This window comes from Scomber scombrus, chromosome 19, assembly GCF_963691925.1.
Source record: "Scomber scombrus chromosome 19, fScoSco1.1, whole genome shotgun sequence".
Classification (NCBI taxonomy): Eukaryota; Metazoa; Chordata; class Actinopteri; order Scombriformes; family Scombridae; genus Scomber; species Scomber scombrus.
Window position 1 is genome coordinate 17965966 of NC_084988.1, and position 14658 is coordinate 17980623.

The 14658-nt window shown below is 39.4% G+C and overlaps 3 protein-coding genes across 3 annotated transcripts in view; all 3 read right to left on the bottom strand.

Annotated features, from left to right (window-relative positions):
- Positions 1-14658, bottom strand: part of cln8 (CLN8 transmembrane ER and ERGIC protein) — a 157218-nt gene that overhangs the window by 88260 nt on the left and 54300 nt on the right. The window lies entirely within an intron of this gene.
- On the bottom strand, positions 8753-11740 carry LOC134001156 (kelch repeat and BTB domain-containing protein 11). The gene is made up of 2 exons (XM_062440725.1): positions 11482-11740; positions 8753-10880 (listed from the first exon to the last, which is right to left on the bottom strand). The coding sequence occupies exon 2, from the start codon at positions 10787-10789 to the stop codon at positions 8879-8881; it is 1911 nt and encodes a 636-aa protein (XP_062296709.1). The 5' UTR covers positions 10790-10880; positions 11482-11740; the 3' UTR covers positions 8753-8878.
- arhgef10 (Rho guanine nucleotide exchange factor (GEF) 10) overlaps positions 13712-14658 on the bottom strand; it is a 50030-nt gene continuing 49083 nt past the window's right edge. The window contains exon 30 of the mRNA XM_062439901.1: positions 13712-14569. The gene's annotated coding sequence lies outside the window, so the exon portion shown is untranslated. The remainder of the gene's footprint in view (positions 14570-14658) is intronic.

Consider the following 14658-nt stretch of genomic DNA (forward strand, 5'->3'; position numbering starts at 1 on the left):
GAGTGCGGGGTGGATATGGAAAAGCACATTACATGATGCTTTTTCCCCAGGCCATACTTTTCTCTGGTGATTCTAATTTCCAGCCTTTTACGTTTTTCACTCTGTCTCTCTAAAGGGGTGCAAGTTTGCTGTTTTAGTACATAATCACAGATAATCAACTGGAAATTCAAACAGAATGTCACTTTTTTTCCTTTTCTTTTTTTACATCTCTTTGACATTATATAAAAAGAGGCTGCTAAAAGCTATTGAGCAGCGGAGCACAAAAACATTCCAACAGCTTATCACACAACCCGTTGTAAGTCATTTAAAATGTTATCTTCATTCTTTCAAGATGTAAGATCAATTGACACCGCACTCTGAAGTCTAAACCACTAATGCCTCTTTTTTTTTTTTGAACAAAGCAGTTCAGATTGAGACAGACCTTGTTAGCTAAATTTAGCTGTAGGTGTAAATAGGGGGGGGGGAAGATTTAACACGCTCCCCATTTAAATGACTAAAAACCAATTATGCAAACATACTGTAATTAGTATTCTGTGAGAAAACTAAAGACAACTGCAATATGGGGGCTAGCTGCTTACCTCCAAAGTGGGCAAGATCTTGGTGGATGTATCCGGCTGTTGTACATATGTTCCAATGCAATACATGCCCTTTCCTCATTGGCCACACCAGATGACCACACCTCCTCAGTCCAGTCTTTTCAAATTTTGTCACGTCCAGCAGACTCTGAGAAAAACTAATAAGGTGGACGCCAACTTCACACCTCCTATAAATAGTTAGAAGCAAGACAAAAGGGAGACAGTGGAAAAGCTGATGAGAGACAACATTCAATGAAATGGTAAGTCATGATAGCCAACTGAAGAGACTTATACCTTAAAAAAACTGCCCACAACCATTTACGCCATGACAAATAATTCACACCAAGTGACAGAGAGCGAAATGCAAACCAACCCCACCTCATCCCCCAGTGTGATCCAGTATATTATGTTGTTACGCCTGTCTATGAAGGGTTTGGAGATCTCATTGTGGATGTGGTTCAGGGCAGCTTAGCTTAATTCTGCGTGTTGCAGGTTCAGGTGTTTTGTACAGGTGAGGTTTAACCTAATAGACCCCCTTCACGTCAGACACATTGACCTGTCACAGCAGGAAAGGCGCAGGTGTTAAAAAATGATGCTAACGATGGCTTCATCCCATAGTGTCCCAGTAAGCCAAGTGAGTGAGCATCCATCTTTTGTGTTATTAATTGCAGCTGTGTCTCTCCTGCTTTGACATATCACAGTTTGTCAGCATTTAGACAGCAACTTATAAGATGAAAACCTCTCCCTCACTTCAATGTGGAAACTTGTAACAATATTAAACTGTGCTGCATTTTAGCTGCTACTTAGTTATTATCTATCATTTCCATTTAAGTTAAGAGTTTTAGCACCATTTTAACAATTCAGCTTTTAGAACACCCAACATACCTGTAACGTTAACATCACCTAGCATTAACTATGTTTTTCTACATTTTTCAAAGATCCCATCAGGTATTAACACAAAGTTTTAACTAGCTGACTGGTTTTGCTTGTATTCAGTCATAAACATGTGTACCTGGTCTTTCTAGCAATGGGGTTTGGCTTCTGGTGTCTATTTAAAAAGTTACTAAGCTATTTAAGAGCGTTGTAAACTGTTAGTAGGCTACCTGACGGCTACTTGTTAGTCAGTGCTAATTTGTGTGAAAACCGCAGGGATGAAGTTCAGATGCACGGGGTCAATGGGGCTGTCAATCATCCTGGTTCCATGGCAACAGGCTGACATACTTTGGAGTTTGCTTGAGTAAATCGGATTGACAGCTTGATATTTGCTTTAATCTGAACCTAGACCTGCATTTAAAGTGTATTAAATACAAAAATACATTTAAAATACAAAATTGAACTCATCAATTTAGCATTTAAACATAGATAGAGGCAACATATAATATTAACTAACTTCAGTTTTAAGGGAAAAACAATCACCTCTTAAGATTAGGTTATATTTATAGGTTAGGTTAGGTTAGGTTATATTTAAATCAGCTGACAATCATAATGAAGAAAATCTATGTTTACAACTTTGTAGGGTGTACTTAAATTTAGTGATATCAATTTGTCTGACAGAGTACAAAACCTTCATATTCATTATTAGTCAAATTAGTCATTAGGTGAAGTAAATGACGTGCAGCACAGAGCAGAAAGATTGCTGCCAATTGCTTTATTCACCAACGGAAAATATGAAGTGCATTTATGCCTAAATCATTATCCAAAAATGGTTCAACAAACAAAATAAATGTCTTGTATGTTGAATTTTCCACCACTAAAAAAAATATTCTTATGGAAATTGACAGTTGAATCAATGACACCTTGATATAATAGCAGACTCTAGCACCTAAATATAACTATATTGTGCATGGACTGTGCCTTAAATTAAACTTCAGGTCATTTTCAGTATTTGCATTCTTTTGGTGAAATATTAGACATGCACCCTATCTTTTGAGCCATAAGAAGCACAACCCAACTGCATGAGAGCTATGGCCATATCTGTTTGCTGTATGGAAAAAATATACCCCAGTATGAATTCAAGTGTATTATCCAGTATACTTGGAGGAAACAGTTGCAGCTGTGACATATCCACTTTTTACATCATACTCATACTGCCCTCCAGTGTTAAGATAGGTGAACATGGTGAGAAATACAGTGAGCAACCGAAGGGACAGCTACACGATGTAAACTAGTTCAATAAATCAGCCCTGCAATACACTTCTTTTTATCAAGAAAATGTTCAATTCTTTGGTATTTTTTATGCTGTAGTTTGTGGTGGCTTTGTTTGTTGTATTAGTAAATTAATGAAATAATTCATCTAGCACATTCCACACCGCACAATGGCTCTCAAAAATTGAATAAATTCAGCTGTAAACGGTTCACAGTGAGATCTGTGGATTATTCAAAAGTAACAGGTGCACCGTCTCTGACAAGACATTACTGATGTTTTCAAAAAGATTAGACATTTAAGAAAAGGCTGTTTTTGCTGTGTTGGCTCATTTCACCACACTCACTTTTATCATTACTGCATGTGAGAGTTTTTTCCAAGGACTTCACCTGACATTACATCACTTGATGAGGCTTTTTTATGTCTGACCAGGGAGAATATTACAGCAGTTGTGGTGTGAATGAAAAATGTATTTTCACCACAAAATAAACGCAGGTGTGAAGTTGTGATTTGATATGCTGTATTGTAAATTCAACACAATATTCAGTGTGTATCAGAGACAGCGCAGCGTCAACATTTAAAAATGCACTCAGGAAAAGATGTAAATTTTTAGAGTAATGGAGTAAAAAAGTTTTTCATACAAAAAAAGGTCATGGAGAGAGAAGCTGCATCACACATCTGGCTTTTCTGGCTTTCACAGTTCAAATAACCATAGCACTTTCAATGGCTTCCTTTCATTTTCACTGTAAGGATACTGTGTAGGTTTGTGCCCACTGTGTGACTTGCTCTGTCATAAATCATATTGTTCTTTTTTGAGAGAAGTCACTACAGTGTAATCCTTTAAAAAAAGCACTGACATGCCTCTGTGCTGCTGCCCCCAAGACAATTTCTGTATTTTTACTCCATGTATTAAATAATATGATTTAACTGTGGTGTTGTAGCTCTCTGTATTACATGAAAATCACACGACATGACTGTCTGGGCTGCACCGATGTCAACGCATGAAAAAGTTTGTGTTTACATCTGGATCATTACGCTGTGTATGAAGGTCTTGGAGCCACAAAATTATTAAGCTGCGACATTATAACAGGTTAAGGTTAATTTGATTTATCACAATCGTGTATGTATGCTTTAAGTCATTTGGCGAAATGCAAACTAAAATGTACCTGTACCTTTTACACTGTTACAACTATAAACATTTTTAAACGTAGCTTAGAGGACAGGTTCAAGTTAGGTGCCTTGATGAACACTGACAAAGGTGTTCCTCCTGTAATCATTCCTCCTTCATACTGGCTACTAAAAGGTTCCCTTAACATGTACTTTCAATGTAAGTGACATACAATATAGACTTAGTTTGTTGACTTGCCGTTCTGAAGCCTTGAGTTTAGTTTTAGACCATCCCATATCGATTTGAACGTGAATTGGAGCCAAAAGCGGCCATATTTGGACAACCGACTGGAGCTGACCCTAGCTATAGCTGCTAACGTTAGCTTGGTTAGCGCCGTGCATTTACTAATGCTAACTTTCTTTCGCTACCGAAAATCAGGCTTAAAACCATTAAAACAAAATATAAAGTTACTTAGCAGAAACACTGAACTGTCGACCATTTAGAAGGTCTTTTAATACAACCAAACGAACTGAACAAGATTATTTTAGACGACCAAAATATTACAATTCACTTTCATGAACTGAAAACAAACTGATATAGCGGCGGGCCGAATGTTTACATTACGTAATCAACATTGTCGCCGTACTAGCGAGTTGTCAATCCAAAAGTAGAAACTTGCCCTACTTTATCGTCTATTTTATTCTAAATATGACCATAATTTACTAAATGAACGCCGTGCTGTTTTGAATAAGACTTGAAACTAGTGATTGAGACCATTAAATCGTTAACAAACCGTTTACTGAGGTAATAAATAAAGTGAGAAGTAGGATTACTTTCTCACCCTTTCCATACAATTACACTTCTTTTTGCAACCTGTGGAGTCGCCCCCTGCTGGCCATTAGAAAGAATGCAGCTTTAAGGCACTTCCGCATTGGCTTCACTTTTCAGACCAAGAGCTACCTGCTTGATAAGCGCACACTATATCATAACCACACAGTTCTTTGTGCAAAAATCATTTAAAAGTTTACCTGAAGATAATATGAGGCTTCAGTATGAGTTATTCATGTCAAGTAGATATCTGCCATATTTATAGTCTTGTTGGTATGAAATTCCCTCTTTGTGTTTCCTCAGACAGTGTTTCACTGTTGAGCTGTGGTGGAAGAGTAGAAACAAAAAGAAGGACCTGGGAACAAATAAGACAGTTGAAAGATACCTTCTTGATTTGACTTTGACTCAGATAAACTTTTAAATATTTTTTTACATTGTAAGTGCATTATGAAGGGATCTTTTAATGGCCAATATGAACAGGAGAAATGATTATGGAAAGAACAACCTCGTTCAGTGGCTTGTTTTAATATAGACTTGAAAAATTGTGAACCCATCCTTTAAAGCAAAACATAAACTTGACATGAGATCAATAAAACACACCATTGTTCAGTTAAATACACTCAGGGATTTTGCTGCCATGGCCTTACATGGTCTGGAATGACCAGTGGCAAAGTCCATATTGATATTGCTGTACATCCAACATTATTGACTATGTGAGTCACATTACTGACTTTGTGACTCTTCTTTGCTTGCATAACTGTCACACTATATCACAGAAAAACAACCCAATAGTTTTTCAAAAAAGTAAAACAAGAAGTGTGGACCTTCGTACCTCACCTGGAGACATGTTTATTATTTCTTGCCAGTGGTCCCATTCCCCCTGCTGTCAATCAGGTCACCTAATGATGATGTCTTGAAACCAACTGAACCAAAAGAATCTTGGGGAATGAAGGGAAAACCAATCATCCTGACATTGCCAGCTGTGCCCACAGTGGCCACTGTTCAGCAAAGCTTCCAGGGCAGAGTCTTGCTTTAAAATAAAATGTTTGTCCTTTGCATTCTTCTTTCACTTGAGACTTTCATGGATGTAGGGCTAAAGAATCTGGAGTCCCTTTCCATCTGAATCTGTTGATATGATATGATAGATCTCTGAATTAATAATAATACTTTTTACTGGTTAGATCATTATTACATTTCCATTGTTCTTTAAATTGTCATGAGCATCAGTCTAAGTCTAACAATAAAACCATTTATAGTTTCAGAATGAGAACAAACTAATCTCAATGTACCTGCCTGTTTCTGTCTTTGTGAATACAGACAAAGTATGAATGCAGCTATTAATAATACTGCAGTCATGTCTATTACTGTTATGCTCTATTAGTTTGATTTTCAGTGCTTTGCTGTAACCCATGACTTCTCACTATTAATAAAATATGTTCACTTGCTATCCTGACATCTTAGCCTTGCAGCAAACATTTCAGTTATTGACTGTCTCTGACTTTCTGTAAATAGAGTAGAAAATAGCCCTTCATTTCCACCTTAACACAACAACTGGTTCTGGGCTGTGTAGGCTTTACTTTCACTGAGACTGTTCATAGAGCAGGAAAATACCACCCATCAGTGATAGAAGTTTAGTATTGCATTAGTGTCATCACTGAATTTGGAGGAGCTCAGCTTTTAAATGAGAGGATGTGGGCTTGAATAATTATGGATTTGCACATTAGATATGCCTTGAATTTAAAAAAAAAAAAAAACAGTTTAGCAATTAATTTTTCTTTAAATGTTTTTTCCACACAGTTAAATTATCTGTCATAATCATTATTTCATGATTACACTGGTTTCTCATAATTATGACTTATTTTATCATAATTATCTCATAACCATAAGTCATACTTATGAAGAAGTTGTAAGAAAGTTTCTCCAAATTGTGAGACACAATCTGTATTCTGGTGACTCTTGGATAGTGTGTAAACTAAGTTGTAATTATGACATAATGTTTGACATGCAGAGAACTGAAAAATAAAAAAAGTGCAGATAGAAAAACATAATTATACAATAATAAGTCATAAAAAGTAACAAAAATAGGATCCATTCATTTCATATTTCTCTCATATTAAATCCTTAGTGATGGTGCGTGTGATTGGCTTAATTAAAAGTCCTTCATCGTGTGAACGCACTCATGGCTGGGCTGGCAGTTAAATGAGCAACCAGCTTTGTGATACTTGTTAATGGAATCCAAGAAAACCTGACTCAAGGGGTTTTGGCATAAATAAAGGTAAATTAAATAGATGAAAAGATAGATTTGATACATGGGTAATTACATATGCCTACATTGATACAGTGTACCCCATTTACCTTGAGTTTGCCCTAAAGTACTACTATAACAATTACTAGTCCTATGGCAAAGGAAATTGAGTGAAGCTGTAGGGCATGAGCTAACATCTGCACAGTAGTACATTGGGAGCTGTTCCAGTCAGTATCCACTAGATGGCGGCTCTGTTCCAGGTATGGCACAACAGCCAAAATGCAGAACACGTGGACAGGAGACCAGATCTTTTTCAGACACAAAATATTTTATTTGAAGCACTTAGTTTTGACTCATATACATTATCCAACAGCTGATTTGTTAGCTCACTCCAAATGCCTTGAATGGGAAGCTTTTTTTCTAGCATTACAGTACTTTACTGTCCATCACAGCAGCAGATCCTAAATTACCAAATCCATACAAAACCTCACAAAAATACAGATGCCAGCCAGCAAATATCAAAACCACATCCATTTTGTCTGAACCACATTGACCGCTTGGAGACACTCACTACAAACGTTATCAAAAGCAATTTGTTCCAAGAATATATCAGCATCAGCTTCCATACAAAACTCCCATTGTTATTTCAGCAGCAAACAAATTGTGTTTTGAAATGTCTAAAATAAGAAAAAATTGGAGCAGAATTGGTATTTATGTGCACTGATGCAAGAAGAATATGGTTTATTAGTTCCATAAGACCGATGAGTCTTGTTTATGGCAGCAGTGAGACCCATAGACTGACCATATTGAGGCACTGCACCGTTTGATTTGACCTTTGACCTGAAGAATGGACTTTAGCCATTGAAATAATCCTCCAAACAGGTGAACAGGGTTCTGTGGTTGTCTCCTTGAACACATACAGGGAAACATAACATCTTTGTGTATTTTGTATGGCTGTCTTTCCTAAACATCCCAGAAAGTGCCTATTAGCAGCAAACATGATGCCCTTCTCTGACAAAAACAGCTATTGCTTTAGTTTTTTGACTTGACTGTGGTTCTGCACAGGATTGCTTGTTATGAGGAGCTTAATCACCAAAATATATGTGAAAAATATTTGTCAGTTTGATAGTTGTACTACAGCCTTACAGAATAGTTATTTATCTTTGGCAAATGTGCTTAATGTAAGAACTGGGACAGTGCAGCAAATTATACTCTGAATCTATTATTAATATATATTAATATTAATATATATTCTGAAAATGCTGAATTTGCCTGGACTGAAAAGGTCCCTTGAATTACAATAAAAACAACATGCTCTTCAAATGCTTTGCAGGGGGAATATCAGTGTGGATTAGAGGACAATACAGTAGCTTTTTTCACTAATCATTATGTGACCTTGTTTTACAGGGTCAAATCAAAGGCAGTGTAAATGAGGCTTTGAAAAGTACGGTACTGTTTCCAGTTAATATCTTTCCAGTCAAACTGAAATAGTGTAGCGTAAAAGCAGGACCCACCTGTATTTTCTGTTTCATTTGCATAGAACCTGTGTTGCATCGTTTATAGAGCACACAATAACTGCTTCCATCCTTACTTTACACCATTTACAACAAAACACTTGTTTTGTTACCAAAGTCACCAGTCAACTAGTTAATTTGTTCTAAATAACATCTTCTCTAATTACAAAAGTGCACCAAACAAAACTGAATACAGGAAATGCACAAAATAATCTACTGTCACTTTCATCATGTCATTATCTACAGTCGGATACAAATATTGTTGCATTCATTCAGCACTGAAAAAGTTTTCCTTTTAAGGCTTAACCCTGTAGACACATTAAATTGCCATGCAAATACACACATTCCATTGCAAGCAGGCAATGAAACACTGGGATAGAAAGCTGACATTGAAGAGTGTATATAAGGTCGTCTGCTTATTTCCAGTTTTGCTATGACACATCATTTCACACTGGATCACACCCCTTATGTGACTTTTTCAGGCTTTTCAGGCAAAGTGAGAACAAAAGGAAAAAGAATGCCTTTTGCCTCCAGAGGCGCCCTCAGCGTCTCCTCAACAAAGTAAGCATTCTCCTCCTCCACTATAAACTGAAGAGTCTGGGTTTTGTTCACACAGTAGATGCAGTTGCCAATGACTGCACACCTAAATGGTAAATGGCTTCCAAGCCTCTGTGATGCGCAATCATGCCACATTTTCACTATTGTGTTGTACTTGAACACATTGATCCCATGCTCACGGTTGACGTCAAAGCGGTAGATGAAGCTTTTAAGAGCCACCATGTCTGTAGACTTCTTCCTGCTGTTGTTGTAGGGACACTCCTGCCACTCGTCCCTCTTAGGGTCGTACTTGAGAAGGCGATAGAAGAGAGAGCCCCCAGAAACGTACAGCTCTCCGCTGCAGGTGGTGGCTTCGTGGGCCACTGCAAAGGCTCCTTTAGGCAAGGGGGCCACTGCGGTCCAGCGATCCATACGAGGGTCATATTTTTCCACTGTAAACAAACACTCACCTCCAATGGCATACAGGTAGCCATCCATAGACACCAGTTTTAGCTGGGCACGAGCCTGGTTCATAGGTCGGACCTCGGCCCAGCGGTTGGTTATAGGATTGTAACAGAAGACCTTGTCTGAAACCTTGCCCTTGTCCCCGTAGCCCTTTATACCCCCTGCCACAAACAGGTAGTTATACATCGTGCAGATACCACACCCTTTAGTGTTTATGTCCTCAGGCATCACAGTCAAAGGTCTCCAGTCATTTGCAGTTTCGTTAAAGTAGTAAATCATATGGTTCTCTTCAAAAGACCCCACAGACAAAGGGCTCTGTGGCCGACTTCCACAGCGGCTCGGTGGTCGGCTCCCAACACGATCAAACACATCGTTTATCTCTGAAACCATCAGAGTCTTCCTCCCCTCCATTCTCTTCTTTAGGATTAGATCCCGCTCTGATCCGGTCAGACGCCCATACACTGAGGGGTCTTTGAGGATCCGCAGAAAGTTGTCGCTCATGAATCCATAGGCAGTCTCCTTCAGTTCACTAAGTCGCTGCTTCTTGGCAATGGTCAGAATCTCATAGCAATTCTCTGCAGTGACTTGTTCTGACATGGAGTCCATGGCCGCCTGGACGGCACAGGGGATCTGGAGAATTTTAGCCCCCGTAATGACATCTACAACATTGTCCTTAGAAACATTCATCTGACAGGTATAAACATAGTCTATCAACGTAGAGAGAGTCTTGTAGCTCATCCCCTTCACTTTCAGGATGTCTCGTGACAGCCGGGCTTTGAAGTAGTCACTCTTCTCTGCCAGGACAGACTTGTGAGCACTGATTGTCTGCCCGCCGACTTCGATGACTAAATCAGGCTTTTTTTCAGACTGTGTAGTTCCAGCTTCCTGGCTGCTGTCCCTGCATTCGAGGTTCGATTTTAGTACTGATCGATCAGTTTCCTGTTTGGCTTGGCTAGACAAGCACACAGAGGAATCTGCACTGTAAGACACTTTAGCTCTGGCGCCATTGTGGATTTCACCGCTTGCACCACTTTGCTGCATGCCAACAATGTGATTGGACACAATGCAGTCAGCATGAGGAAGAAGGTCCAGATCACCCTTCTTATCAGAGAGGTGAACCTGCTCAGCTCTGGAGATGTACGAACCGTTACCTTTCTGGTGATCGATATGGTTATTATCCATCAGTCTTCCATCCAGGAGGTATTCCTTCTCGAACACGGTAGGAGGGTTGAAATCCTGATTGTCCTGCAGGAATCCCTGGACGTAACACGGACAGGAATTCTCATCTTTGTCAAGCTCAGGGTTCACAGTGTGGAGGATGACAGTGGTCTCAACGGTGACTGCTCCTCCTCCTTGCCTGCGGCCCTCATTCATCTTGATGTGCTCACTGGAGACAGGGTACAGCGTCTTCACTGATCATGCTGAGGGGGTGGACAAACTTATGCCTCGGAATCTCTGTTTGCACCTACATGGCGGGAAAACAAGGATGGAATTTAAATCAAGACCAAACGGAGGAGAGAAAAAAAAGAACCCTGAAGCTGCAAAGACTTATTTATTCTCTGAGGGGCGCCCTTTCTCTAATTACAACCAGCTTGAGCAAATTAGTTTGCTTCCATTGCCAGCTATGCTGTGTAATATACTGCTATATTAATATGTTATCATATCAATCAAACCTATAATAGCTGCACTGTCGTTTCATTGCATGCACAACATCTGTATGTTAACAAAGAAAATGAACATGCAGCTTCTCGTGCCTCTAAACTGCATGACCTACTGCAATAATCACCCTGCCTGTCCATTATTTGTTAATCTGGAGGCATTCCGAGCGCATGCGCAAGGTGTTGCGTTGATGGAGGAATTAATCTCTAATATGACAGAAAAAGGGCGTTTGTGACCATTTAAAACAAAAAAACCCTCTTATCTAACGTATTTCATTACATGCTGTTCAAACGATGTGAAAACTATCATTCAGTCTAACGAAGCTTATGTGTCTTTTAATATAACTGCAACCAAATTTGAATGCACAAATTAATGTTTATTTCATGGATCCGTTCATTTGAACCTACCTGCGTATCCTCACTGTGAATAAACAGCTCGGCAGCAGCAGTCTCTCTGCCGGTCCCTTCCACAAAGCTCCGTTACGTAAGACAGGCGCAATCCTGACGAAGCAGCCGGGCTGAGTTTACTTCACCGACAATGCCAGCTGCTCTCTCCCATCCGTTCACTTTTTATCCATCGACCCTCTCAAGTGCCGTGTCATCCGCTCCCGGGCTGAAATCTCTCCGGGTTCCGTGGCAGAGGCGAGGCAGAGGGACGATCAAACAGTCACCTTCAGATCGTGGCCAAGTCATTTCCTCCTTGTGGACGTGGGGAGAGCTGCTGCGCACACCCAGCGCCTTTCCTGCACGAGCTGGAACTGTCCAGCATTAGCAGCGGGGCTGCTTTTTGTTGTCTTTTTTTTTTTTTTTTTTAACAGTTAACTACAGTGAGGCTGTTATTATTGATCTAAACCACGCCCCCTTCAGTCAGTATTAACCCTACACTCAACAACACGAGGCTGCATCTGTTGGGCGAGCGCTGGACGTATCCCAGAGATGCGACATTCCTTTACGCATAATCCGTTACGCATCATCCTTTTCATGGGTACCACGACGTGTGGGGGTCAGGGGACTGAATATATGTGAAATCCTCATCCTCTTCAACGCATACATATACATATGAACCCCAATCTTTAGTTACATCTCATTCTGTTGTAAAAAAAAAAGTTACCCTTTATGTAAAAGGATAAACTGGAGTATTACAATGGTACTATTAAAGTTTAAAATATAGATTAAAGTATCAGACATGTTTGTACGTAACAGTACATCACACAATCTTTACAATTGTTCTCTATAATAATTTGTGTGTTTCCTTGTCCCAAAAACAGCCTCCAAATGCTCTGCAAATATGACTCACACGTTGCTTTTGGAAATAGTCCTACACTTCTTCTTTTATTACAGATATAGCATCAACAAACCAGGCTGCCACAACATGTATGTGCAGCATGTGTGCACGCAGTATATACCTTGTATGGAAAGTGACCTTTAAATTGAAGATGTTTGAGTGTGTGTCACTCCAGTGCTACAAGAGACACGTCAGACATACACTTGACACTTGAAAAGGCTTGATTGGAAAATAATACAAGCTCACAGGGGCAGGAGCAGCAGATGGTCATATCCAGGGTCCCTAACCTCTCCTCTGTGGAGACTGCACGTCTTAACAACCAGCCTTCAGATATAAAAATAGAGGGGAGCCAGCGCTAGGCCATCACACACAACTATCAGCCCTATGAGATCAGGGTGCATTCAGCTGGGAGGTTTTAATGCCAGATATTCTGAGAACAAAGACTTGCTGGGTACTGATACAAGCGCACAAAATGAGCGTGTCCATGGAAACCTCAGGGTCAGAGGGAAAACAAAAGACTTGCAGTTGCAAAGCTGTCTTGACAACACCAAGCCAGACATACTGATAACTGGGTTACTTTTTTGTAAGATATTAAAAGTGAGACTGAGGTGTTGCCGTCTTCTACTTCTGGTTAATAAATACACGTATGTATTCAGTTACAGGACTTAAATATTATTTTAGGTCAGCATATTAGATACAACCCCCAAAAATCTGATCTGATAATATTTGTGATCAGCCCAGGGTGCTGTGGATTGTAGCATGGGAACAACTCCAACATGAACTCGTCTATTTTTGTTAGAACCTATAATGTAGTGAAACATGGTTGTGCAACAGTGGACGTGGGCGTTACAAGAGAGTAAAATGCCTTGACCCTCTCTTCGGCAGTAGGAGAAATGAGCAGTGAAATCCCGGAAGAGCTGTATCAGGCTCAGTTCCTGCGGCCCCCTCAGGCACATTGCTAGTCCCGGCATGTACTGATGGCTGCACACAATCGCAGCGGAGTAGATGTACAAGGTTAGTTTGAGTCAAGAAAACCTGACACACTGACTCTGTTCCTTCCCTTCCTTTATCTCCTGAAACTGCTACTTGTTTTGAATATCTCTTATCCCTTTTTGTCAGTAGCTGGTGTTTTACCAACATGTGAAATCTATTGTATTTTGTTGAGCTGGAAACTTACCAACACTGCAGAAAAGTTACGACATGGTTGAAGTGTTTCCCCCAAGAAGACAACTAGTTGATAATAACTCAAAATAAGTGGATATTCTAACAAGAAATGCCTTTAAAATCACATGAGGTACACACAGTTGCTCAATAAAACAATGTTTATGGATTTGTTAATATACATAGCAGAAGTACAGTACATATAAATTGTGACAGTATAAAGCTTTAACTTTTTTCAAACATCTTTAAGTGAGAAATGAAGATGCATTAGAGCTAAACAAAAAAAAATCCCTCCAGGTGATAACATATCTTTCATACCTTTCATATGTATAGAAACCTGGCCAGCCAGGGATCTCATAAAGCCTTTCCAAACTAATTCAGTCATCAATATTTCACCTTTTATCCCTTTTCTGTTAACAGGAGGTTAGGACTAGTTTCAGTGGTCCAGTGGTAATAATTCCGTATAAACACCTTTGTTCGAGACCCATACACATACACATGTAATCCTGAGTTGTCATACTTCATATTTACAACTCTGGCCGTCACAGATGAGATCAAATTTGGCCAAAACCTAATCCTAATCTTAATAAAACATTTATGTAACAGCCCCGTCGTTACCTTACACCCCTTTCAAGCAGTCATCTCTTACAACCTCTAAATTCTTTTCAACACTGATTTAAATACTGCAGTCCTGTACAGTCATCTTGTGTGATGCACACACTGGAGAGTCATGTAATATATTAGTTAAAGAACAACAACCAACTGTATCAGAGGGTGAAATTAAAGACATTTCAGAGTTTTTCATCTTTAAGTATATCCTTTTGACTGGTCTGTAGGCTGGTGTTTCAGGCATGATGATTGAATGCTTGTGTTGATCCTCTGTTTTGTTTGTTTTTAATGGTAGGAGACATCATTAGAAACATCTTGGGAATAGTGTAGAGTGGCTGATGCAGTTCTGGTTTAAATAAGACATTTATTACTCCAAAATATTCAGTAAAGTGTAGCACCAGATCTCCTTGTGACAGTTGTGTGCAGCACCTCTGTTCTAACCTGAAAAGAGAAAAGAGACATACAGTAGGTGAGATCATAATATGTTGTGCAATAACAATTCCTACAAGTTAGTTGTATAATATAATATA

Coding starts and splice junctions, on each gene's coding strand:
- LOC134001156 (XM_062440725.1), bottom strand. CDS start 10,789: ATGAATGAGGGCCGCAGGCAAGGAGGAGGAGCAGTCACCGTTGAGACC.